Source organism: Gossypium raimondii, chromosome 7, assembly GCF_025698545.1.
Source record: "Gossypium raimondii isolate GPD5lz chromosome 7, ASM2569854v1, whole genome shotgun sequence".
Taxonomy (NCBI): Eukaryota; Viridiplantae; Streptophyta; class Magnoliopsida; order Malvales; family Malvaceae; genus Gossypium; species Gossypium raimondii.
Genome location: NC_068571.1, coordinates 51077634 through 51103812, shown reverse-complemented (window position 1 = coordinate 51103812; position 26179 = coordinate 51077634). Strand labels below are relative to the sequence as shown.

The 26179-nt window shown below is 29.3% G+C and overlaps 2 protein-coding genes across 2 annotated transcripts; one reads left to right on the top strand and one right to left on the bottom strand.

Moving 5' to 3' along the window:
• Positions 1-14257: 14257 nt before the first annotated feature.
• LOC105762176 (uncharacterized) lies at positions 14258-18714 on the top strand. Its single transcript, XM_012580093.2, has 10 exons — positions 14258-14469; positions 14708-14775; positions 14875-14952; positions 15306-15418; positions 15522-15587; positions 16012-16113; positions 16213-16741; positions 17216-17421; positions 17541-17704; positions 18400-18714. The coding sequence occupies exons 1-10, from the start codon at positions 14351-14353 to the stop codon at positions 18533-18535; spliced, it is 1581 nt and encodes a 526-aa protein (XP_012435547.2). The 5' UTR covers positions 14258-14350; the 3' UTR covers positions 18536-18714.
• A 588-nt stretch (positions 18715-19302) lies between these two features.
• LOC105762242 (NADP-dependent malic enzyme) lies at positions 19303-25644 on the bottom strand. Its single transcript, XM_012580144.2, has 19 exons — positions 25481-25644; positions 24974-25149; positions 24079-24274; positions 23850-24001; positions 23654-23759; positions 23484-23549; positions 23187-23282; positions 23005-23076; positions 22841-22924; positions 21321-21419; positions 21146-21193; positions 21012-21065; positions 20813-20911; positions 20598-20687; positions 20397-20474; positions 20182-20256; positions 20001-20091; positions 19781-19909; positions 19303-19651 (listed from the first exon to the last, which is right to left on the bottom strand). The coding sequence occupies exons 1-19, from the start codon at positions 25514-25516 to the stop codon at positions 19563-19565; spliced, it is 1836 nt and encodes a 611-aa protein (XP_012435598.1). The 5' UTR covers positions 25517-25644; the 3' UTR covers positions 19303-19562.
• Between the last annotated feature and the right edge of the window lie 535 nt (positions 25645-26179).

The following is a 26179-nucleotide window of genomic DNA, read 5'->3' as shown; positions in this document are numbered from 1 at the left end:
TCTGACTTGAATCCTTAGATTGTTGTCTACCTCTTAAAACCAAAATTGAAGCTTGCCCATCTATCTTGCTATTCGAATCTAGCTCATTGTTGAGTTTCCCTTTATATCCTTGAATGAGAGTTTATCTTTACCACAAGTCAGGGCTTCCTTGAAAGTCTTATATGAAGGGGCAAAGAACACAATAATAGCATAGTTTGATCTTCATCATCTATATTAGTCTAAATATTCTTCAAATCATTTACGAGAGTAACGAATTCATTGATGTGAGCCCTAATGGACGCACCTTCGGCCATACAGAACGTGTATAGGCGTTATTTCAGCACTTATCGATTTGCCAAAGACTTTGTTGTGTTAAGGGATTCTAACTTTCTCCATAAGGCAGATGTCATTTTCTCCGTAAGCACCTCATGCAACACATTATTCGTGAGACACAACTAAATTGCAGACAAAGTCTTCTCATCAAGCTCATCCCATTCTAATTTATCCGAATCCGTGGGCTTTTGCCCTGTAACAACTTTCTTTAAAGATATATATGAAATAAAAATGATGTTTCCCATGTAATTTCTTTTACCAAATGTTTATTTTTCTTATCCCTAATGTTGATAATATTATTTCATCAAAATAACCATCAACACACTAATTCGTAAACAAATTTACTGTTATTGGTTCAAGATAATCATGGAAGAAGATTTATAACCAACATATATTTTCAACCTTCTTTGAGGACTCGTCTTTATACATTGTGATGAAGCAATTGAAACATATACCGCATATAAAAAACTCTATAATTAAAAATATTTGACTTAGCATAACTCATTTGCCTAATTTTGAAAAATACACTTACCTATATAAAGTTTTGAAAATATCCACTTACCCTTATGATTTGAAGAAAAGCACATTTACTAAGTAAATTTAAATAAAAAAAGATACTTATAATTTTGTTACTTTTTACCATTTATTTTATATTTTTCTTTTTTCTTTTTTCTTCTTGTTTTAATAGGAAAATAATTAAAATTTAATTAATTTAAAATTATATTGAAGTACTATAAAATTATGTTCTAATTAAATTTTATTTTATTTTAAGTAAAAGTACATATTTTAAACATATATTCAGTTCAATTATATATTAAATTTGAGATGAATTTATTAATTTTTATTTAAAATAAAATAATTATCATTATTTCGAAACAAGTAATGGAAACAAAATTGATTAAAATATAAAATAGGAAAATATAAGAAAATCATCTTAAAATTAATATTTAATTGGAATTAAATTAATACTATGATGTTTAACATATATTTACGTAGAAATGATAAAAAATACAAAAAAAATCAGACAACACTATTTATTAAAAAAATTACATACATTAACTTGAAAATTACATATATTGAACACATTCTTATACATAATATAATGCAATTTATAATTTAATTTAATAATAATTAAATTAATTTTATAAAGGTTAAAAATGGTAGAAGTTTTGTAGTCTTTGTAAATTCGGACTTTAATCTTTGTAGTTTTTATTTTTAAAATTTAATCCTTCTACTTTTAAATTTCAAAATTCAGATTTAATTGTTAACACATGTAAAATATTTTTAAAATTCAGGTTCATTATAACGTTATTTTTAATTACATAGTTACCAAGTGAGTATTTTTATTGCAAAATGTCATATTAACAAATTTATCAAAAAATTTAACAGTGTTAACAACTAGACCTAAAATTTAAAATCTGAAAAGTGGATAAATTGAATTTCTAGAAATAAAAGTACAAGTATTAAATTTCAAATTTTGAAAAGTATAAGAATTTATGGCATATTTTAACGTTTTATAAATAATTAGATTTTAATTATTTTATTTGAAAATAATTGAATAAAAAAGAATTAAGATGCAAAGATAAATAAATAATTAATAAAAGGTAAATTCATTTGTATTTAAAAGTCACTTGTAAATTATAGGTTTAGTGTAAATGACGTGAACTTAAGTCCAGCTTAAGCTAATTAGGCTTAAGCCAATGAAAAGCTTTCTGTGACAGTTAGGAGACTTGGGTCAAACAGAAAAGTCAACGAGAAGACGGAATTGGGCAACCGACGAGAAGATTCCCTTCCCTTCCACTGCTTTTATTATATATTTTCTTTGGTCAAATTGTTGAACGTATTTTTGTCTTCTTTCTTTTTTAAGTTGGTTTCACACTTTTACCTAAACTTTTATAAAATATTCAATATGGTACTTGTACTTTGAAAATATCCAATGTGGTACTTAAATTATCCATATGTATTTTATTATGGTACATGTACTTTCATGCAATATCCAACATGGTATTTGTACTTAGAAAATGTTCGATCTGACTGAACTATCAATATGTATTTTATTATGATACTTGATGTTACCAACCAATGAAAATTCGATACATATATTTTTTCAAAGTTTAAATGGATAATATAAGATTGTGTGAAAATAAATAAAACAAAAATAAATTAAAACAAATTAACCATAAGTAAAAAAGCCATCTTCTCCTTCTAAATAAATTGCCATATTCTCTAAAGTATTTTCCATTTAAAATAATATTTTTATTATCCACAAAAGTACACTTGCTTTCATGTAAGTTTAGTATTTACTTCTTTTTATTTTTACTTTCATGTCCTCATGCATTGACAATTTGTTCATGTGAATCGAGTCAATACTCAACCGGCTAGATAAGATGATATTTAAACTTAAGACATTATAGCATTTGATAATTTACCTTTACCATTTTAACTAAAACGTAATTTATTTTTATGTAATTTTTTTATATATAAATTTTTACATAAATTTTCACCCCATTTAATAAAAATTCCACCCACGAGTTAAGAGCCACTCTAATTTAATACAATAATTATCTTATCTATCAAACGTGGAAATATCAATTTATGAAAGGTGGGTGATTAAACATGCATTGAATATTAGTGGATTAAAAAAAATAAAGGAATGGAGCGAAACTCTTCATCCACAACTTTTTACAACCCCTTTTGTTTGTCGATATAAACACTATTTTGAATGTATTATGGTTTGAATTTTTGTTTTTATGATCGAATTGATGAGAATAGCAATTAATATATTTATTGAGGGGTCGACTTCTTTAAGAGAGATTTTTGAAGCGTCGTCTGTTGTCGTCGGGCTCTACTCCCAACAAAATATTACGTTTTGTTTTTCTCATTATCCTCTTTCTTTTCAAATTAATTTTTCTTGCTTTCAATGGTTTCAACTTCCTAACATTCTTTAATAAAGACAACAAGTTTTATTTATTTATTTATTTTGGATAAAGGAAGTCATAATCATCTTTGCTACTATCTAATAGCTGTTGCATGCATCCAGTGGTTGAAAATAAAATTTCCTTTTTTATATAGCAAAAGAATATTAGCATTCAACTTTCTTAAATCAAAATTTTATTTTGTTGGAGGCAGCATCCGTTGGTGGCGGCTCTCTTTTAACAATATTGATTTTCTTTTGTTTTTTTTTTTGGTTTTAATCTAATTTTTATTTTTGTTAATTTTGTTTTCCATTAAAACAATGTAAAATGTTATTGAAAATTGTTTCCGAAAATTTTTATTATAATAAAACACGGTGATCGTAAAATTATAATCTAAGATGACGAGAATGAAGAAGATAGATTATTTGAGACTTGACTTTTTGTGAAACATTGATGCTGTCTGCCTTTTACGGCTCTTTGCAATGATTTCTTAGTTGATCGGAATAGAAATGATGATAAAGCAAGGATGCAATACTAAAAGTTTGATCAATTTAATGCATCTCTAATTTATTTTTAAATTAACCATGGTTGTAACTAGTAATTGTATTTTTTTCGATTTTTTTGCTTAATCTTTATTATTGACTCCTAAATGTATACATTAATTAATGCGACAAAAAGTATTATTCTTTTCATTGACAAATAATAGTTGAGTAGCTTTATTTTTTTTACTTAATTTATACAACTGAAGATCTTAATTAGAAGTAGCCATAAGTTGAGTCGGGCCTCAATAGAATTTTAGGCTTGTTTTCTAGGTTTGGACTTGAGTCGGAATATGGACCTGAAATTTTACTTAAGTTTAGTCCGGATAAAATGTTAAAAATCAAGCTTGGTGTACCCGTATTACTTATATAAAAAAATTTAAAAAAATTTAAAAAATCGAATACACTAAAAACATTAAAGTAAATGTTTCTCAATAAATTGAAAATAAATTTAAAAAAATAATTTATACTTAAATAACACTAAGATAGGTGCAACTTAACAAACAAATACCTCTAAAATAGTAACAAAATTAACAATAAAACAAGAGTTATACAATATTCAAATAATAAAATAAAATAATAGCAATATAATAGCAAAACGACACCAAAACAGTGACAAAACAACAATAAAAATAGTGAAAACAAGCAACAGTAGCAAAAAGTAACATTTTTTTTTTGCAAATTCGAGTAGGACTCGGGCCAAAAAAAGTTTACCCGAGGCTTGACCCGCTTAAAAATGAGCCTCGTTTCTTTTCCAAGCTCATTTTTTGATCCTATATTTTTACCCAAACCGTCCCACTTTTCAAGTGAGCATTGTTTTTTTTTTTTGACATGAGAACATATGGGTAAATGTCAATTATAATCCCTCTACCTTTTAGATAATAAGAATAGTTAATTTTTAATTTGATCCTTATATTTCGCTAAAATTTGAGATTTAATTTATATACTTTAATTTTGACAGATTTGATACCTTAACTTTTATAATGTCATTAGTTAGTCTAAATATTCTATTCTAATTAAAATTATTATATGAACTTTTAAGAATTGTTAGCATCGTTAAATTTTTTATTAAATTCAGGTTCGTTATAATGCTATTTTTGTTACATAGACACTAAGTTTTTTTTTCAAAATACCACACCAACACAAAAATTCTAACAGTGTTAACAAATAAAATTAAATTTCTAAAATAAAAGTATGAAGATTAAATTTCAAATATCTGAAAAGTACAAAAACTTTAAGTAAATTGTAACATTTAAATTTTTACACTATAATTTAGTCAAAATTTAAATAATTAATCCAACATGAAGTGTGGGTGAAAACCATACTAAATTTAGAACAATAGAATTACCTTTCACTATATTTTTCTTGACATCCATGTTCAGTTTACTATTCATATTTAGAGTTCAGTATTATTATTTTTAATATCGTTTTCAATATTCAAGCCTATCACTATATTACATCAAATAAAATAATAATTATTAATCTAATTAAAGGATTTTAAACCGTAACAATAATATTAAATTAATTCGAGTTTTTCAAAGTTAAAAATTATAAGCCTTTTGTTTAAATCTAGATGCCATGGACCACCTTTTCTGGAAAGTGGATGCAAATGTTGAAAACATGAGAAAAATATATATAAACTTCAAAGGAATACGCAATAATTCTCTAATCTACATTAATTCTCTAATCAGAAAATTATTTAAAAATCATTTTGAATCAAAGTAATAAATACTAATTTAATGGTATTTTCGTTTTTTATTATTTTTATATAAAATATTTAAAATAAAACAACTAAAGAAAATATCTAAAATTGTATTGGAACCTAAAAAACTTTTCTATAAAATCTTTATCACTCTTGTTTATAATTTAATTGTTATAAATATAATTTTAATAATATTTTTTCTTTGACCCGTTTTTAATATATTTTAACAAAATTCAAAATAATACAAGGACTGCAAATGGATAATCATAAAGCAAGGGGAATGCATGAATTTACAGTACTTCCGGTTCACTGAACTCAAAAATAGAAATAAAATAAGTATTTAATACGAATCGAATAAATATATTTATAGTCGATCATATATTTTCGGAAAAATTCATGATAAATAAATTAATTATTTCCATCGATAATAGATTTCTTGATTTTGATAAAAAATATTTTTATACATTAATAAGGTGTTAAATTGTTGAATGGATTGAAGGGATATTTTGTGGAAAACGTTTTAAATGATAAGTTTACCTTTTAAATTTTATTAATAGTTTTTTTTTGTTTATACTATTTTAATATTTATCTATACCGACTAATTAAAATATTTATTTATACGAACGAAAATCCTCTGCACTCTTTATGTCTCCACGTTTTCTAATTGTAACTCATTTTCTTTTTATAAAACAAGTGAATTTTCCTTTATTCATAAATCAATTTTTTTATTAAAAAGTTGCAACTCTTTTTGGTTTTTTAATGAAATAACAATATAATGAGTTAATTTAATTTCTTTCCTTTCTATTTTATTTTCTCTAGTTAATATAAAATAAATGAGTTACAATTAAAAACCGACGTCGCATAGTTTTTGTTCACGGATTGGGGCAGGCTTTAGGGGTAAGGGGTTTTCGCTCCTATCTTTACAGATTAACTTAACATTAATTTAGTTAAAAGGGTTATTTAAAAACCTGTTCCAGTAAAACTCTTGTGTAATAATTAAATTAAAATCATGGTTAACTAAATCTTCATTTGGATAACATCTTTATTGTTATCATAATTTAAAAGATGTGGGTTTAAATTATTTAAACGTGTACTATTTTCTACTTTAAAAATAAAAAAAAATTATGAGCAATTTAGACTTTATATAGAAAACCATTTGCATTTTCACTAATGAGGATCAATTTTTGTTATACATCAGATTAATAATTATAAAGAGCAACATCCAAATCATGTTAGCTTTCTGTATTTTCCATCTTTTCAGGCGGTGGTGATTTGATGACTTTAGAGAACCTGCAAGTTTCAAACCAAGTTAATATATATAATTAAAACCATAGTCAAAGATTTTGATTAGGTTTGTTACATGGATTTGAATCAAAATGTTAGTATATGCACAAAGCAAAGTCAGAGTTCTCTTCTCTTTTGCCGATTAATACTCAAAATAAATTATTATTAATCGAATTATTTACAATATAAAAATATTTAATTATTAATTAAATTGAAAATTTTCCGAATATATTAATTGAACTTAAATATTCGATTAGTTCGGTTATATGTTTTTTGTTCATTTTTTAGATAGTTCAAAAACTTTAAATAGAGGTGAAAACAACAAATAAGACATTAGAAACACTATATAACACTATTGAAAGTTAATAACCAGACAAAAAGTTAACAATTATATGTAATATATTATTTTTTTTGGTTAATTATCCGATTTTGAACTGAATTAATCGACCTCCGACCGACCAATTAACCGAATTAGATCGATTCGACCAGTTAATTTGATTTTAACCAAACCATGAACACCCTTACTTTTACTTGTGTAGGATTGATTCGATGAAGGTGGAGGCAAAACAATCGGTAAAAGACATTTTTTTTTCTTATATATATTTTTATTAAGGTTAAAATGTAATTTTATTATTGTATCGATATGTATATCTATTGATTTAGAAATATTGAATTAAATTATTATTATTTTAAAGGTAAATTAAAATTTAAATTATTGTAAAATTTAAAGCTAAAATATCGCGATACAAGAATAAATTTACTTCTAATAATAAACAATTCTCGAAACCCCAATTGTCAAATTACCAAACTTAACTTAGTTAAGTCTTAATCAAATCCTAAATGAATTTTTACCTATTTTAATTAAGCTAAATTAACCTTTAGAGAGTATTTTCTAAGTTAAAATGAATGATGCGACTGTTATATAAAAAAAGTAAAACAACTCTTTTAATCTTCAACAGTTGTTTGTCAATTTAACATTTACTCTTTAAAAGTATATATACAATTATAAAAATGTTTTAAAATTAAATTTTCCTTCATATTTTCAAATATATATATAAATTGTGAAAAATTAAAATGCATTGAGATTAAAAAATGTTTTTAAATAATTTTTAAAAACATGGAAATATAAAATCTTCTAGAAATTCAAAAATCTGTTATTTATTTCATGACCGATAATAAAGTCTCTCTAAACTTTAAGATATTCATTCAGTCCATATTAAATCAAATTTGAACAACTTTTTAAAAATAAAATTAATTACAAAATATATAAAATATCAGTATAAAATATATTTTTAAATAATGATAAAAACTTTATATCAATTCAAATTAAAATAATTAAGAATTATTATTTCTATATACTAAACATCCAAGTTATTTAATTTTAATTATTTTTCATACACTTTTTTAAAAGGCTTAAATATGCCAAAGGTCCATGTGCTCTTCTAAAATTTAAATTTTAGTCCTTATATTTTAGTTTTAAGGGTTTAGGGTTTAGTCCTATATATTTTTATTTAAAAATATTGATCCCTCTATCAATTTTGCCATTATATTTGGTGATGTGGCTGTTATAAGAAAAATATAAAATAACTCTTTTAGCACACAAAATTTATATATATTTTTGGTCAGATTAATTCTTACTAATTGAAAGTACATAAACAATCACAGAACCATTTTAAAATGAAAAGTTTTTCACATTTCCAATAAAAATATATAAAATTGTGAAAATTTAAAAACTCTTTAAAATTAAAAACATTTTAAATGAATTTAAAATATATGAAATTATAAAAATTTCAAAAATTCAAAAATGTATTATTTACTCCATATTAAATCAAATTAAAATATTAGTATAAAATAACTATACAAACTTCAAATTAAAATATTTAAAATTTTAAATTAAGAAAGCTTCTCTCTTTTTTTCAACAACACCCTGGGTCCTTCACCGCCATCCCCCAAATCCACCGTCGTTCATACTTCACAACAGCAACCAAAATTTCTGTTCACCGTCGTTCGCATTTCGTATTTCAATTCAAGCCTAAAGTTTAGGGCAGAACTAAAATTTAACAGAGGTAATTTTTTAAACTTTAAATTAAAATGTGAAATAGGAACCGTCTGACTGTATGAATTTGCAAGTATTTTAAGGTAAAATGTTATGATTCTAAAAAGTAAAAAAAAAAAAAAAACATTCTTTCGAAAATAAATATAAAATATAAAATGTACATATATTTAAAATATATTTTAATTTTATCCATTAAATCTTAATTCGATTGGTGGGCATTGTTGTTAATGCAGGAAGAAGTAGGTTTAAGGGCGCTGAAAGGTATTATCCTTCTATTTATGAGTTAGGAGAGGCTATAGATAATTCTAGGCATCGTGCCAAATATAACAGATATGATCGCAATATATAATGAAATTGTCAAATATATATATATTTTTAAATTTTAAAAATTTTTAACAATAATTTAATATAAATAAATAAATTAAAAATCAGGATAAAATAGGTTAGAAAGAGATTCCAGGCAAATAGTGGTATGGGGCTAATAACATGGCCCAACCACAAAAAAAACGAATTACATGTGAAAGAGAGTAGATATTTGATTTTAATATGATATTTTAATGAAAATAATTCTCTTTGTTTCGTCGGTTTGCTCGTAAGTGAAAACGTGATGATGTCAGTCCTCTGCGATGCCGGACCTGTCTCATTGACTCCATTCTTTGTTTTCTTCTTATTAATTGCATTGTCTATTGTTGTATAGTTACTATCGGCCTTACCAGAATGGTAAATAATTAGAAACTTCCATTATGTGATAATTCATATGGTTTTTTTTTCTAATATAAATTTCGCATAATGATTATTTTTAATTTTATAAAAAAAGTTTTTACTTAATTTTTTATTTTTAATCTCGTATTGTTTTATTAAGTAGTTTTCTAAATTTTAAAAATTCAAAACATATTTGAAAATTAAACATTATTAAAAAGTATAAAATTGTTAAATAAATAAATAATTGCTAATGTGGTATACACAAATATCGTGTTAGCAAAATTAACTGACATTAACCATTTTAGATAATTTGATAATGTAAGTTTAAAGGCTAAAAGAGGCAAAAAAATCAAATAAATAACTTTTTAATAAAATTAGAGGTGTTCATGGTCGAGTTAGGTCGGGCCTAAGCATGATGTTAATATACTTTTTACTTGCTCAAGCCTGGCTCGACCCGAAATATGAGCTTAAAATTTTGCTCAAATCTGTCCATATTTGCAAAAGACTAATTTAAGTCCAATTTAGGCCCCACCTATATTATTTTTTAATTTTTTAAATATTTATATTATATTATTTTAATATTTAATAATTTTTTATTTATTTAAATTTTTTATATAGTCATCTTAACTTTATTTTAATGTTTGCATTAGAGTAGTATTATATATTTAGTATAGGTTTATTTTTAAATGTGTTCTAAATTACATAATGTATAAAAATAACATAATATAAAGTATTATAATTTTAAATACAGGTCGGGTCAGACTTAGTTTTGACCCTTATTTTAAATAGACCGAGATTTTTTGTCCAAACATATTTTCAGACTTAATATTTTTATCCAAACCCTCCCAAATTCGATCCTTTAGACCTTAAGGGGTAACCCGAACAGCTCTAAAAATCCAGTATGTGAAATTTATATTATCCCTTTTAGAAAGCTTGTGAACCATCACAAATAACGGAAATTTCTTATTATTATACCATGCTGCCAATTAAGAGCTTTCCATTCAAATAATGTATCTTCTCCGTTTAATTAAATTATCATTTTCTTAAAGAGTTTTTTTATTTGAAATAATTTTTAATTGATTTTTAAATAATATTTTTATTATTCAATCTCTAGATATTTTAATAATTGTTTTTTTATTTAGTTTTTCATATAATGTTATGTTTCTCTATTTATACTTGATGATTTGGAAAAATAAAATTTTACGTGTCAAATTTCCATTAGTTGGTTTAACAATTTGTTAACGGTGTTACCATCAAATACCATAATAAAACACATGTTGATAGTTCATATACCACATTAGATATTTTCAAAGTATATGTACCACATTGGATACTTTATGAAAGTATAGGTACCATAATAAAAATATCACATTGAATATTTTCAAAGTACATGTACCACATTGAACATTTTATGAATGTATAGATACTAAATGTGACATTATCACTTTTTAAAGTACATGTGCCAAGTAATTATCCATATATTTATTAAGAGTTGGCGTAAAACTAAATATTACTTTCGTTGAAATGGTAGGTAATGGTAAAGTGGTGAAAGTTAATGTTTGGTGTTTTGAGTTCATCTTTTTCTTAATTTTATATAAAATGAAAAATACCATTGAATTAATATTTATTGATTTGTTAAAGTAAGGATGTTTTGATAAATTTAACAAAAGAGTAAAAATCCGATTATACGTGACACCGACTCAATTAAACACATACATTATATAAGTATAGAGTATAGTCATGATGTATATTTATGCAATTACCTTGCTAATATAAATAAAAACTCATATAATATAAATTTCTTCGTTTCATAAATTTATAATTAAATTTAAAAATTAAAATTATTTTATTATTTGTTAAATTGAGTTGACCGAGTGACCAAACGGATGTGAAAATAGAAACTTTTATTCAAGCCCAATCGTTGGAGTGGACTGTTCAGCCCAAGTCTACAGGTTTGATATAAGCTTTAAAATTTTATCTAAAATGGCAATTAAATATTATGTTGTTGACATTATATAAAAGGATAAACATTGATTAAATATATAATGTGATATATGTATTTAGGTTTTGTATAATTATATACATGAAATATAATTTTTTATTTAGTTTATACAAATCATCAGTATAGTTATCGATGCAACATCACTATATATTTATGTATTGTATATACAAATAATTATATTTATCAACCATAAAAATAAATGAATGTAGTTATTTTTGAAACTGTGTATAGTTGAACCAAAATCAAAATTTTATGTGTGCAATTAACCAATTTAAAGTTTCATGTGTATAATTGCATCAAATTAAAATTCATGTATCAAATTGCACATTTAGTCAAAGTTTATGTGTAAATTTGATATTTATGCCTACTATAAACGAGTTGTTTTTATTAATAATTAAAGTTGAATGATGTAAATTGGTTAAATTAAGGAAAAAAGTTTGATATATTATCGGTGGAACCTTTTAGATTCCATAAACGGGTTAAATGTTTGACAATTGTATTATATGATGTAGTAAAAAAATTATATAAATAAATATGTCACTTTTCACACCTTCAACTCGCTTGTGAGTCTAAAATTGCACTGATGTATCAATTAATTACTCTTAAATTAATCTAAGATGTAAATTACCCTCAAATATAAATTATTCTACAAATATATGTAATTAAGTTATTTTTCAATCAAAATGAAAATATTAATTATAAAAGACTTTAATTCATGAAAATTAACACATAAGAAGTTAAAATTAATGAATGAGTATTTGGTAAATTGGTAGCGTACTCTTTTAATTTTACAAGCGGTGTTATAAATTTGTCACATGTCCTATTTTCTTATATATATTAATTTTTTACTATATATTATATACACTTGTCATCAATCCAATTTTATTTGTAAATTTTTAAATTCCATTGATAATATACTGAATATTTTCTCTAAAATTAATGGATTTAGCAACATATATAATCATTTACGAGTTGAGATAATGATTCACGTGGATATCATACTAGTTTTTAAGTTCAATTTTATTTTGATTTAAAATTTTAAAATTATTGCTTTCAAATAAAATATATCATAAAATTTAATTTTGTTGTTTTTTTATACAATGTCTACTTTTACCTATGTCCACAGCCCTTAAATTAGAAGGATAATACGTTTAAATGCGCTCAAACTTACATCTTCATGGCTCCTGCCGTAATAATGGGCCTATCAGAGGTGTTCATGGGTTGGGCTTAAATATGATATTAACATACTTTATACTTGTCAAAGTTTAGCCTGATGCAAAATATAAGCTTAAAATAAATTTTTATTTATTTATTTAAATTTTTTATATAGTCACCTTAACATTATTTTAATGTTTACATTAGAATAATATTATATATTTATTTTTTTATGTGTTATAAATTACATAATATAAAATATTATAAACTTAAAAATAGACTGGTCCGAGCTTGGGTTTTGAATGTTCAAGCTCAAGCCTGGACTATATTTTAAATAAATCTTTTTTTTTATTTAAACTCATTTTGTCTAAATTCTCTCAAATTTTAAGCCAACATGCATAGTCTAGTCACCGCCAAGCTAAAACTTGATTAACAAATTTAAATTTATTTAAGAAAAAGGGCAAATCAAAACATGATCTAAAGGAACTTAAAAGGTCTGCTACTCTATCTTTGTTTTAATTTTGTGAAACCCTACGAAATTTATAATGAGTTTTCATTAATGGGCTTGGACGACTGGGGGAAAATTCCAAATTCTGGGTTTAATGAGTTCGAGCTCATTATTTTTAATCTAAAATATAGACAAAATCGATTTTACCATAGGTTTTTCGTTTTTCAAATTTAGTTTTTATTTAAAATTTTACAAAATATGATTATATTGAATTGGTTGAACCATTAGAATAGTCGTTTTCAGTTGATTCAATCTTATTAAAATAATATTTGAGTATGAGAGAATGTGAAAATTTTTGATTAGGGGATTTTTATTAAAATAATATAAAAATGATAATATTATTTTTAGAACAATATTGGTTCAATAGTATTTATTAAAATGCCAACTAAATTTTAGCTCAGTTGATATCGATGTTTTTAATGTAGGAGAATGTGGATTCGGACGTTTGACGTGTGTTTATCTTCCTATTTAAGAGTTGGGAAAAGGTCATGGATAATTTTAAGTATTGTATAAAAAAAATTATGTTGCCTAACTAGTGTGCTACACTAGTGTAATATCTTACCATTATCACGCAATCATTGAAGAAATTGAAAAAAAAGAAGAGATTTTTTAATGTGTGTTGCCTCCGTGATATGTGGCATTCAATTGATTTAACCGATAAAATATTAAAAAAGCATACTGATAAGAGGAATATATCGAAGTCCATTGGTCATTCGACAATAGTGGATGGAGATTGAAGAGCTTTTCTGTTAGGATTTAAGTTTAAATCAACGGAGTTTTAAATCATTTTATGAAAATTTAAGCTATAAAATTGAATAAGGAAGAAAAAAGCTTTGGTTTGATGTATATTTTCTTCGGAGTAGGAGTGGAATGATGGCCAAAATACAACTATGAATAAAGATCCCTAAAACTTTAAAACTCTCAAATAGATCAGTGATTAATTTGTAATTTTTTGACATTGAGTGATTAATATGTAAATTTACTATTAGGTGAATGACTTTTGGGATAATTTTCCTAATTTGTTTAAGTGGTAAGTGAAACTTCGTTCATGAAACGCAAGGACTTCATTTTGCCAAATGGCGCGGGGCAAAATAAAACAACCATAATTCCTAAATCTTTCATTTTGGAACATAACCCTAAAGGGAAAAAAAAACTGGAACACTCCAAAGAAGAAAATGGAAGACGAAGTTGAGAGGCGACAGATCCAACAGATTCTGGAGCTCGACGACGAAGAGTTACAGATCGAAGAAGTCGAAAGTCTTCTCGAATCCTCCGACGATGATCGCGATGCCACGTAATTACCCTAATCATTTTACAATTTTCCTTTCTCTTCCACATTTTGGTTCGGTTTCTTTTTCATCGTTAAATTTAGGATTATTGTTGTTGACATTTCGATTTCTTTTTCTTTTTGGTTCTTTTTTATTTAAAATTTCAAGCACTCAGTGTTGAAAAGCGGTAGTTGAAATCAATAATTTATTCATCCGATTGCTGCGGTTTATAATAGTTTGTAACTTCGTTGTTCTATATTGCAGTGGCGTTGTTTCACCTGATCACTTTACTTTCAATACCCACTTGACTTCCTTACATTCATATCTCGGCGGTAATTATATATAATCTATACTTATCAGCATTAAGTTTTTTGGTTAGTCTTATCTTATCTGAACAGTTTGAGATTTACTTTATCAAACTCGCATGGCAGAGGTTGATGATACGCGACACAGATCTGCTTTTTGGGACGGCGGTGCCGTTTTGAACCTTCCTTTGTTCTATCTTGAAGGTATTTATACTCGTATGCAATGTATTTTTTGTTTCCGAGTTTGTGATTGTACATGTTCATAAATTTTGGTTCTGGAGGGTATTGATTCATCATGGTTTGTGTGTTATTGTTTGTTAGTAAAATCAAAGAACTTTAGGAGCATTAGATGTTTGACTTATTTATTGAACTTTTGACTTGTATGCCACTTGTTAGAGTGGCTTCAGAAACGTTGTACACAAGTCTGATTTATTTACCGGTCTCTGATGGTCAGTTTTTGGATCACGTGGTTTCATATTAGTCTCTGGATGTTTTCATCTTCATATTTGTATTAACATATTAAAGAATTTAAACCCTTTCTTTATAATATTTACCAGGGGTAGTCCTGTTCCCCGAGGCCACACTTCCACTTAGAGTTATTGAACCGAACTTTGTAGCTGCTGTTAACAGAGCAATGACCCAGGCTGATGCTCCCTACACCATGGGGGTGGTAGGTGAACTCATATCTTCTCCATATTAATTTTCAGCATATTGATATCTTTCTTTTTATCTTTTATTCTTGTACAATGAAACAAGATTTGAACCTTATCCAGGTCCGTGGTTACAGAGACTCTAATGATGGACCATTAAGGCTAGCAAAAGTAGGGACAACCGCAGAGGTATACATGCTGAAAGCTGTTGTTTGTTTATATTTTCTGGTTGATAGGCCTTTAATGTGTATTTTACAATTTTATGACATTTTATTGCTTACAACTTATAGCATTGTGTAAAGAGTTGTTAAATGTTTGAGGAAACAACCCCGTTTTCCCACACACGAGAGATATTCACAAAGAAAAAGCCAAAAAGGTTATTCATGATTTGAACAGTGAACTTGTTTAGGTATAGGTGGAAATAAGTAGGTGTGGGAAAAAGTTATTGCCAATCCTGGACCTGAGAAAATTGTGGTCAGATTATGTGTGTGTATGTGTTGTACCTACTCTTATGAGTACCTTGTAAGTTCCACTCTCATTTCATAATGATTTTAAGCTTGACTGCAGTTGTTTTGTAATATTTTTACTTAAGTATTTTAATCTTCATTTACAGATTCGGCAATATCGTCCAGTGGAGGATGGTTCTATTAATGTGGTTACTCGTGGCCAACAGCGGTTTTGTTTGAAACGCTGTTGGATTGATGCAGAAGGAGCAGTAAGAAAGCAATTTTTTTTGAAAATATTCTCAAATATCTTTATTGTCAGTGCTTGTGCGGTAGAATGCTGATTTGCTGTAATTTTCCATTCTTTTAAGCCTTTTGGAGAGATACAGATTATTGAGGAAGATATACCATTTAGAACCCCTCGAGATGCATATGCAAAATTGGTACCGTTAAATAATCTGCAAGGCCAACAGATCCTATCTTTAAATGCTTTATCACATGGAGGGAGAAATGATGAAAATGATTCAGAAGCAAATTCAGAGGAAAGCTTTGAGAATGAACTTACTCAAACAGAGCGGAGAATTCATCAGTCTGCAATCGGTGCCTGCTATGATTCTGATAGGACGGATGAGTCGACAAGTAGTGCTGACGACAATAAATTATCTGAGTCAGACAGCCAATCAGGAAGTCCATGTGACACTGATTCTACCTTCTTAGGTTCTTCACCTTCTGGCCATAAGAAAGAGGTTAGAAATTCTGACTTGGGAATTGGGACCAAGTCCATGGCTCGAAAAGTGGCAGAACCAAGGTCTCATCTTTCAAGTACATTGTCAAGAGCATTCGCGCCCGTTTGGGTATATCGTATGTACGACTCATTTTGTCTTGCTCAAAAGGCAGCAGGTATCTCTTATTTGATTTTGGTTGTTTTCCTATGCTCTTTTGCCACATCCTCATTCACTTTGTATACTTTAAAGATTTTTCTATGTTAGTAATTCATGAAAATATAATTTTTTTTCTTGTCTGGTATTTAGTATAAGGTCAACTCTCTTACAGAGAATTTTTGCCGAAGTAATTACATGTGATTTTTGGTACATGGCAGATTTTAGAATTTAATTTAAGGCAACTCATTTTGGTCATTTGTTGGGAGTATTGCCTCGTACTTGGTGTGCTTGTAATGAAAGTTCTTTGTTCTGTGATACATTGGAAAAAATAATAAAAATAACTTATATACACAAACATACTATGGCATTATTTAGCAAAAATTCTCTTCATATTTGGTAATAGGTTGCTTATTTGTTGTTTCCTTTTGGTCTTGTCTTGCTCTCATGTCTGAACGATGTTAAAACTTAAATGTTTGATATGCTAATTTTGCAGATATGTGGAAACAAATAGTCGGGACTCCAAGCATGGATGGTTTTGTGAAGAAGCCTGATCTTTTATCTTTTTATATTGCAAGTAAAATCCCCATCTCTGACCCTACAAGGCAGGAGCTTCTGGAAATTGATGGTGTTTCATATAGACTGCGCCGGGAAATTGAGTTACTTGAAAGGCTTGATCGTGTTCGATGCAAGATCTGTAAGGTACTACTTTCTATTGTGTATGAATACCCTCATCATACGGTTGCATGCTCCCTCCTGTCCTTAAAGCATGGCATGCATTCCTATGGTCTCTGTCTTTACCAGATTTTTTTCCCCTTCAGACTGTAATTGCCAGGCGCAGTGATATGTTGGTGATGTCTACTGATGGTCCTATGGGTGCCTATGTTAACTCATACGGCTATGTTCATGAGGTAATGACTTTCCGAAAAGCGAAGGGCTTAGTTACCAGCGGCCGACCACATGAAGAGTACAGCTGGTTTCCTGGGTATGTTCTTCAACTCTCTTTCTCAAGGACTAGCATTTAGCCAATCACATTTAAGCTAAATACCATGGATAGTTGGACACCTTTTCATGACATATTGGATTATCATATTTGCCTTGGGGTTTAATAGGAAGGTTGAGATTTTCAATGTCCTATTAGCAAGAGCGGTGATGTTTCCTTATGGGATAATCAACTTTTATTTAGATTCAAGCTGGAAAAACAATCCCTTAGAATAGCTTCGGTTAGTAACCAAAAACAATAGGGCTAGAAACATGCCATATTGATAGAGTTGCCAAGAGCAGAGTGATTGATTCAGATCTGGCATTCATGATATTCATTATATCATTCCTAGTTTATATTTTCTAGTGTACATGTAGCAAGTGAGTATTTACTCCATCACAACAAACTTGTATTGGTGCATGTAATAGTTGTTGGAACTTTGTAGGAGGGAGGCCATAGAAGGTCAACAACTTGAGAACTTGAAATAACCTGAACTCGAAATGATCATAGCCTGAACTCGTAATGGCCTGCGCCTCAAACCCGAATGATCTGAATCCAAAAATCCCAAACTTGATTCTGATCCAAACCAAATTGACCTGAAAATTTTAAATTTTGAATTGACTAGACCCAAAACCAACTCTCTCCCCAATCGACAAATCTATTTAAACCAATATTAACTTCAGTGCTGTGATACACAGGTATGCATGGACGATCATAAACTGCGCATCATGTGACGTCCAAATGGGGTGGCTTTTCACTGCAACAAATGAAAAGTTGAAGCCTAAATCGTTTTGGGGTATAAGGAGTTCTCAAGTTAAGGATGAAATGCGATAGAATCCGTATATTCTCGAATACATCCTAAACTTTTCTCAAACTACTTTGCAACTTCATAGACCGTAAGAGCTTATACTGTGTTACTTTTGTATATAGTATATAACCTGGGAGCAGTATTTTGTATGGAATGTAGCCTTGCCTTGCTAAATAAAACATCAGACATCAGGTTTCAGCTACAATTTGTGGCATTCTGTGTAAACTCTAGCCAATATATCTTCTATGCTATATTAAAATCACAACTCAGTGTGATAAAAGGAAAAATAAGTCAAATTTATAAAAAGAGACGGGTACTATATTAGAAACGGTATAAAAGTAATTTACCTTTTAAAATATAAAATAAAATTACTCTTACTGTTACTAGTGCTTTTTTAAATAAAAATGGTTATCTATACTGCTCTTTAAACTCCTTATTGAGTTGAACACATTCCTTAGTTAAAAACATGGTTTTATTTATTTATTTATTTACCATCTAAGGAAGTTATATTATCGTGAGAATGTTTTTCTAAAAATATTATTTATTAAATCAATAATAATTTACGCCATGAGATTTGAGCGTAGACCAAAGTTTCACTTTCACATAAACTTTTACGTACTTTTCGCTCACACCATGATTTTTCATAAGTGAGTATTTGTATTATGTTCTTATTAATAACTATTTTTTTACAAAAGGAATTACATTAATTTTTAAAATTATATTAATAATAAAATACATAATTATAAGTGAACAAATACCATCTTAAAAAAAATGAATGGTTTGGCGGTCACCGTAAGACTGAATAATGCCGTGCTTCATTTCATATATTGATAACAGTATCTCACAACAGTTTCCATGGAAAGGGAAAATAAAATAAAATCAATAGATCCTACCCATAACTATGCAATGAACCCCAAATTACAAGGAAAAAAAATGAAAAAACCAGACAGATAAACAACAAAGAAAATAAACAAAAAATCTGATTGAGAAGAGGCTAAGGTGTGGGAAACTGGAGAGGAGTTTATTAGACCAACATCAAAAAATATTTGACTATCAACGGTAGCTTCTATAGACAGGGCTGTACATGCAGCTCTCCGCATATTTAACCAGATCTTCGGGCTGAGGAAGGTGAGATGCCAGCCCTGTTACACGTTCCAACAACATAAGTATCAGATACGAGCATATGTCTGACAAAGATATATATTTTGGAGGATCAAATCTTGGTACCATGCCCGAACATGTTACAGAAATGGATATGGTTACGGACTTACCGAGTTCATATGCCTTGGCAGCAACCTTAGCAGCAATGTTGGCTGAAATCTTTCTGATATCGGAGAATGGTGGGTAAATTAGTCCCTTTTTGAAGTGTTCCTCTGTCACTTGTGCTGCCAAAGCTTCCGCTGTCATGAATAAGAAAACCAGTTTAAGTCCATTTGTTTGACCAGAAAGATAACCAATGGTAAACCATATAAGGTGGCTTGATGCACTTACAGGCTGTCAAAAGCATATCGTCATGTACACGAATTGCACCAGACATTATCACTCCCAAACCGAAACCAGGGAAAATGTAAGCATTGTTTGCCTAAATTTAAATTGAACACAGAGATGTTACGGTTAGTTTTAGGAACTACATTTCGAACTTCAAAAATGCTTGAGGGACCGATGATAGTACCTGGCCGGGAACAAAGACTTTGCCATCGTATTCAAAGGGGTCAAATGGGCTTCCACTGGCAAAGATTGCACGACCCTGATGATTGAAAAAGAAAATGGTAAGAACAAGTTTCTTTTAAGACTAATTTTACCTGCAATCGGTAAAAACTTCCGAGCTATATCATGATATAAAGCATCCGAGCTTAAAGGACGTAGAAGAAAACTGTTGTCATATACCTCACTCCATGTATATGCTTCTTCTGCTGTACATTCAGCTTGCGAGGTAGGGTTCGATAGAGCCATAATAAGAGGTTTCTGCAAGTCAACCGTTGGGGTTAGTACAAAACTCTTCGGTTGAGATAATGTTGACATGCATGCACACATACATGTTGTACATAGATATATAGTTAGAAAGAAAGGAAGAAAGAGATAAAGAACCTCATTGATGGATGCCATAGCCTCAACAACCTCCCTTGTAAATTGTTTTCCGACCCCAGATGTCCCGATCAAGACCGTTGGTTTGATTGCCTGATTAATCAAGAGAAACGTGAGAGGGAAATATATATATATACATGTATGCATGCATATATATATGTACGTATATGAAACTGTTCTTTCTTGAATCGTAACTAATTTAAGACAAAGTTGCTCACCTTGACAGCATCTACGAGTTTGCTGACAGGTTCATGCTCATGAGCCCAAGGTTTCTTGAAGTGTTGAAGTGAATGCTTACGAGAGTCGACAATCAACCCCTGCCATACGGTTCAGACTCATCACAGTGAGAAATGGTAGACACAAATAAGCCGATTTTGAAAGAAGATCTAAGCATCTTTTAGACGAGATTCGCAGTACCTTTGAGTCTACAAGCCAAATCTTCTTGCGGTTCTCTTCGATTGGATTTCCAGTCTGTCAAGAAACAGTACATGTTTAGGCATAAACCCAAGAGAACGAATCCTTGTCATAAGAAAAATAAAGCAACCTCTTACCTGCTTTGACATCTCAAGAGCAATGAGCTCAGCTATACCGGTTCCAGCCTATCAACACCCGAAAAGAAAACACTTTTAAGACTATCAGTACGTAGAATAGGTTTTCTCTCTTTATAACAAATATGGTCTAGAAAAGTTCAGTTTCCTTATTGAAAATGTGTTAATCGAGCCTTACCTCTCCGGCACCAAGGAACAAAAACCTATGGTCAGCGAGGGTTCCACCGAGTAATTTCAGGGCTGCAAGAAGCCCAGCCAGCACCACAGATGCGGTACCCTGCCATTACGGAAGTGTTTCCAAATAAGAAACCAAAAGGTTACCATCATTAAGGGAAGAAAGAAGCACTGATGTTAAAGCGAGCGCCTGGGTGCTAAGGCGCAGCGCAAATGGCCATTACTGCCTCAGCCACCTCAAGGTGACGTGACTTCAATCAGGCGGGCGCCTAGTTTTGGGTGCCTTTGTTGCAAAGCCAGGCGCAAAAAAAGCACGCCTCGCTAAAGAGCTGTTTCATTCTTCTGTTTATTCATTTTTAGGAAATTTAGAGCTAGTTTCTGACGATATATTTAATTTCGCTCTTATGGTGTTTTATTTTATAGTGTTGGGAAAGCCACTTAGTAATTAGATTTGAATGTAATTGAACGTGATTACATACAGATAAAATGTTTGGATAACTATTCTAATTGTAGGCTCTACCAAATCGAGTGCAATTAGATTAAGGAGAGAATGAGAATTAGAGTTATTACACAGCTAATTACACCCAAATTTAAATTTTAAAAATATTTTTACAAGTCATAAAAATTATATTATAAAAATAATGTGTATTTTATACCGTTCTAACAAAAATATATCATTTAAATCATAAAAATTTCTAAAGTTATGGCATGTTATAAAAGTGTTATAATATATTTATTTATAAAAATTATGGCCAAGTATGAACATAACTTATTTATGTGTTCATGCTATATATTATGAAAATAATGTACTTATTCATAAAAAATAATTTTCTAAAGTTATGGAAAAATTATATTATTTATAGAAAGTGTTATGAAAGTTTTGGACAATTTATAATTTTTTTATAAATATTATATATTATAAAATTTATATTATTTTTGATTTAATTTACATATTATAAAAAGGAATTTAACCTAACATAAGTTTTTCAAAATTAAGTTTATGTAAATTTTATAATTAAAGTTGTACACTATTTAGACATCTGAACTCAAATATTATACAATCAATGCTAATAGTAATTATGCAAATCAAAAAGAGTTTTCTTGCACCATATGTAATTACAACTTGTAAATATAAATTATGTAACTGTGAAATTACGAAACATGATACAAGGAATTACATTGTAATTACACTTTGTCAGCTAAATACGCCTAAAGCATTACAATTCTTTAGGACTACAAGGGAGTGTAATTACTATCCTAATAATTATTGAACAACGATTAAAATTTATCTTTCTTTTACTAATTAATTAATACTTATTAATTATATGTTTTTATATACATTTTACATATATATTTATATTTATATGGTTGTGCCTCGGTTTACAGGGGTGAGCGCTTGTTTTTGCGCCTCAAGCTATATAGAGGTCTTAGTTAGTGGTGGAATTAGGGGCTGATAGGGACCCGTCCCTCTAATTATAATTTTAACATCAGAAAGAAGAGGAGAATCTAGTTAGAGAATAGTACCTGTATGTCGTCGTTGAAAACGAGATGACTAGATCTATATCTTGCCAACAGCTCGAATGCATTGTGGTTTGCAAAATCTTCAAACTGAAACAGTACTGATTCAGAGAATTGAGGATGTAAAAGTCCAGAAGTAAATGGCTAAACGAGTGTGAACCGATAATTACCTGTATTAGGACTTTCTCCCCATAATTCTGCTTAACTGCAGACATGAACTCATGGAGAAGTTCAGCATATTCCTACACCATGGAAATCCAGTAAGTATTTCAGATAAATAAATACATTTATGGCATAAAAATGTTATTTTTATGTATGACTGGATATAAACATATAGAAACAAAGACCAAACCTGTCCAGTGGCCCTCCTTTGCCTGAGGCCGATGTAAAACTCGTTGTTTAACAACTTCTCGTTGTTTGTCCCGACATCAATAGTAATAGGCAAGCACTGCAGGAAATCATCCTATTTGGTTAAGCTACAGAAAGACGAACCGTATAGAAACTTGAACCAACACCATATATGCGATTAAGAGACTACTATGGCATTTACCGTGACCCCGTTTTCATTACAAACTCATCCGTTGGGGGAAAACGAGAAAAGAAACAAAGAAAAGCAATCACGAAACGAGGTGGTTTAAGCAATGCTTACCGCAGAAGGACGGACTCCTCCAAGAGCTGTGTACAGAGAAAGTTTTCCTACAGGTATACCCATCCCCTGAAACAAGCATAATGTTGAAGTTTGTTAAGTTGATCTACTAGACAGACAGGGAGATATGGTCACAGTTTCAACTCACAGCGCCGATACAAATATCAAATTACCTGACAACCAAGATCTCCAAGTCCCAAAATTCTCTCGCCATCGGTGACAACAATAACTTGGACGCTTCTCTCGGGCCAGTTTTTCAATACTTCAAGAATCTTCCCCCTGATAGAATGTGATGCTTAGTTATTGTTATGCAAGTTCAACAGCAAAACATAAAAGGAATACATACAAAGGACATAATCAAACACATACTTCTCTTTCAAACTGATGTAAAGACCCTGAGGGCGCCTGAAAATGCTCCCATACTTTTGGCAAGCCTCACCAACCGTTGGAGTGTAAACAACCGGGAGCAGTTCCTCCACATTATCGATGAGAAGCTTGTAGAAAAGTCGTTCATTCCTCTCCTGGAAAATGGAAAATAGAACATCAGTTTGAAACGAAAAACATGCTAAAAACAGCATATGCAAGCATGAACAAGTACCTGAAGATCCATCATAGCCATGTATCGTTGCAAAGGAACTTTATATTGGCGAAGCATATGCATTATCCTCTTCTCTTGAAGCTCTTGACTGAGAACAATTGGCGGAAGAAGACCGCGTAGGTAGTGAGCATCTCTCTCTCTCTCGGTGAAGGCAAGACCTTTGTTGTGACGTGGGTCTCGCATTAAGGTATATCCACTGCAACAACATTCAGAAAGATCTAAGATGAGTTGAAAGATTACCAATATGAAACTTCAAAACAATGGAGAAGCTTGTATATGGTATAGCCGGTATAAAATGGCACAAACAAAAGTAGCTTTTCTATTTATGTTACAAGCAAACACTTTGCTTAGTTTGCAAGTACTAAGTCATACAACATTAAAACCAAACACATCATATATATATATACCAACATTGAAATTATTGCAACAAAATTAGATGCAAACCACAATGACAGATATATTGTTTTATACGTCATATATGATGCCAGAGGCGGACCATTATGGTGGCCTAGGCCGCCTTCCCCCCTCCAAATGAAAATTTGAAATTTTTTTATTTTTCTCTTGAAATTTTTAGAAAATATTAATTAAACCCTAATTTTTTTTAAAGAACTCTCATTAAAATCCAAAAATTTATGAAAATTTTATTAAGCTCCCAAATTGTATGATGCAATTTGCAATCCTGTAGAAAATATAACAATAATGAGAAATATGGTAGAAGATTTAACTTTTGTCATTATCTGCAAAGATCGATAAAGCTATGATCTTTCAACTATTTAGTATTCAGATGAACAACATTTAGATTTCTTTAGATCTATAATTAATGTATGAACATTGAACAACAAATTATAACAAGTAATTCAAACTGAATATTATATTATAAAACATAAAGCATCACCTAGCAACAGAGACGGTCCAAGGGGTAACAGGCTGACCCGTGGTGGCAATATCCTCACCATACATATCCTCAACACCACCAGCAACAGCTGAATCGTTATCCACTAAATTACCACCGTTCATCATCGTTCTCAGCAATAATAAACACCTTCTTTCTTCTCCACCCAACACCGGTCTCTGTGAAACAAAGAAAAAATGGACAGAACTGAAGAAACAAACTTTAGGCTTTTTGTTTGAGAAAACAAAAGCCAACCCCTTTTTATAGGTGAAGTAAAAGGGCAGAAAAATCAAAATTTCAATGCCCCAGAGAATTGTACAAGGTGGGTGACTGCAGACCACGTAGAAATGGGTGTTTGAAAAGGAAGATCCTTTGGACAATTTTTGTTAGATTTTTTTTTTTCTGTATATATAATAAAGATTTGTCAAGTTCAAAAACAAAACTTGAAAAGTGGAAATAATAATGATATAATAAATAAAGGAATTTAATGAGACAATATTATGATAATACCAGCAAATGTTTGAAGGAAAGCATGGTGTTAGGCATGAGAGAACGTGGAAACGAGCTGACTCAGTGGTCTGTGGGCGGCTGTTTTCCGCGTTTTTTTTTCCTAAAAGAGAGAAAGTGGAATTTTTCCGCTGTTTTTCTTTGGTCTCCTGTTTCTACGGATAGAAAAATCGCCATTGGGATGCTTGCTATTGGGTGTCTTTTTTTTTTCTTAAAATGTGTTTTTTTATTATTTATAATTAAAACATTCCTTAAAATTAAAACTTGTCCAGCTATTGATTCTCGATCTAATTGGTTTATCTAATTTAATTCAATAAATTATTAAAAATAAAAAATGAGTTTAATTATTAGTTCAACCAGTTTATGCCGGTATGAGTTAATCAATTTAAATTAATACTTCAACCAACCGATCGGCCGATTCTAAAATAATTAAACATTTTTCACTAAATTTCTCACATTTATTTTTCAAAATTTTCTCCATTCAAATAATAATCAATAAAATAGGATATTAAAAAACATAATTGAGTAACAGCTTTGATTTTGTCACTAATAAGTGATAACTAGTGAGAAAAATGAAAATAATATAAAAAATGAAATATACATATTAAACCTCCTTTTATGGAATTTATTTGGGAATTGAAATTGCTTTGAAGACAAGGCTACATGATTTTATAGCTTTCCTTTAAAGATTTCAATATAAGG

What these genes read in the sequence shown, in the direction of transcription:
- LOC105762176 (XM_012580093.2), top strand. Translation starts at nt 14,351, where the DNA reads ATGGAAGACGAAGTTGAGAGGCGACAGATCCAACAGATTCTGGAGCTC. An exon ending in AAGTAGGGACAACCGCAGAG is followed by an intron (nt 15,588 to 16,011) that starts GTATACATGCTG and finishes CTTCATTTACAG; the next exon opens with ATTCGGCAATATCGTCCAGT. An exon ending in GGATTGATGCAGAAGGAGCA is followed by an intron (nt 16,114 to 16,212) that starts GTAAGAAAGCAA and finishes CATTCTTTTAAG; the next exon opens with CCTTTTGGAGAGATACAGAT.
- LOC105762242 (XM_012580144.2), bottom strand. Translation starts at nt 25,516, where the DNA reads ATGCCTAACACCATGCTTTCCTTCAAACATTTGCTG. An exon ending in AAAGGAGGGCCACTGGACAG is followed by an intron (nt 23,077 to 23,186) that starts GTTTGGTCTTTG and finishes TCCATGGTGTAG; the next exon opens with GAATATGCTGAACTTCTCCA. An exon ending in TGCCAAGGCATATGAACTCG is followed by an intron (nt 19,652 to 19,780) that starts GTAAGTCCGTAA and finishes AACGTGTAACAG; the next exon opens with GGCTGGCATCTCACCTTCCT.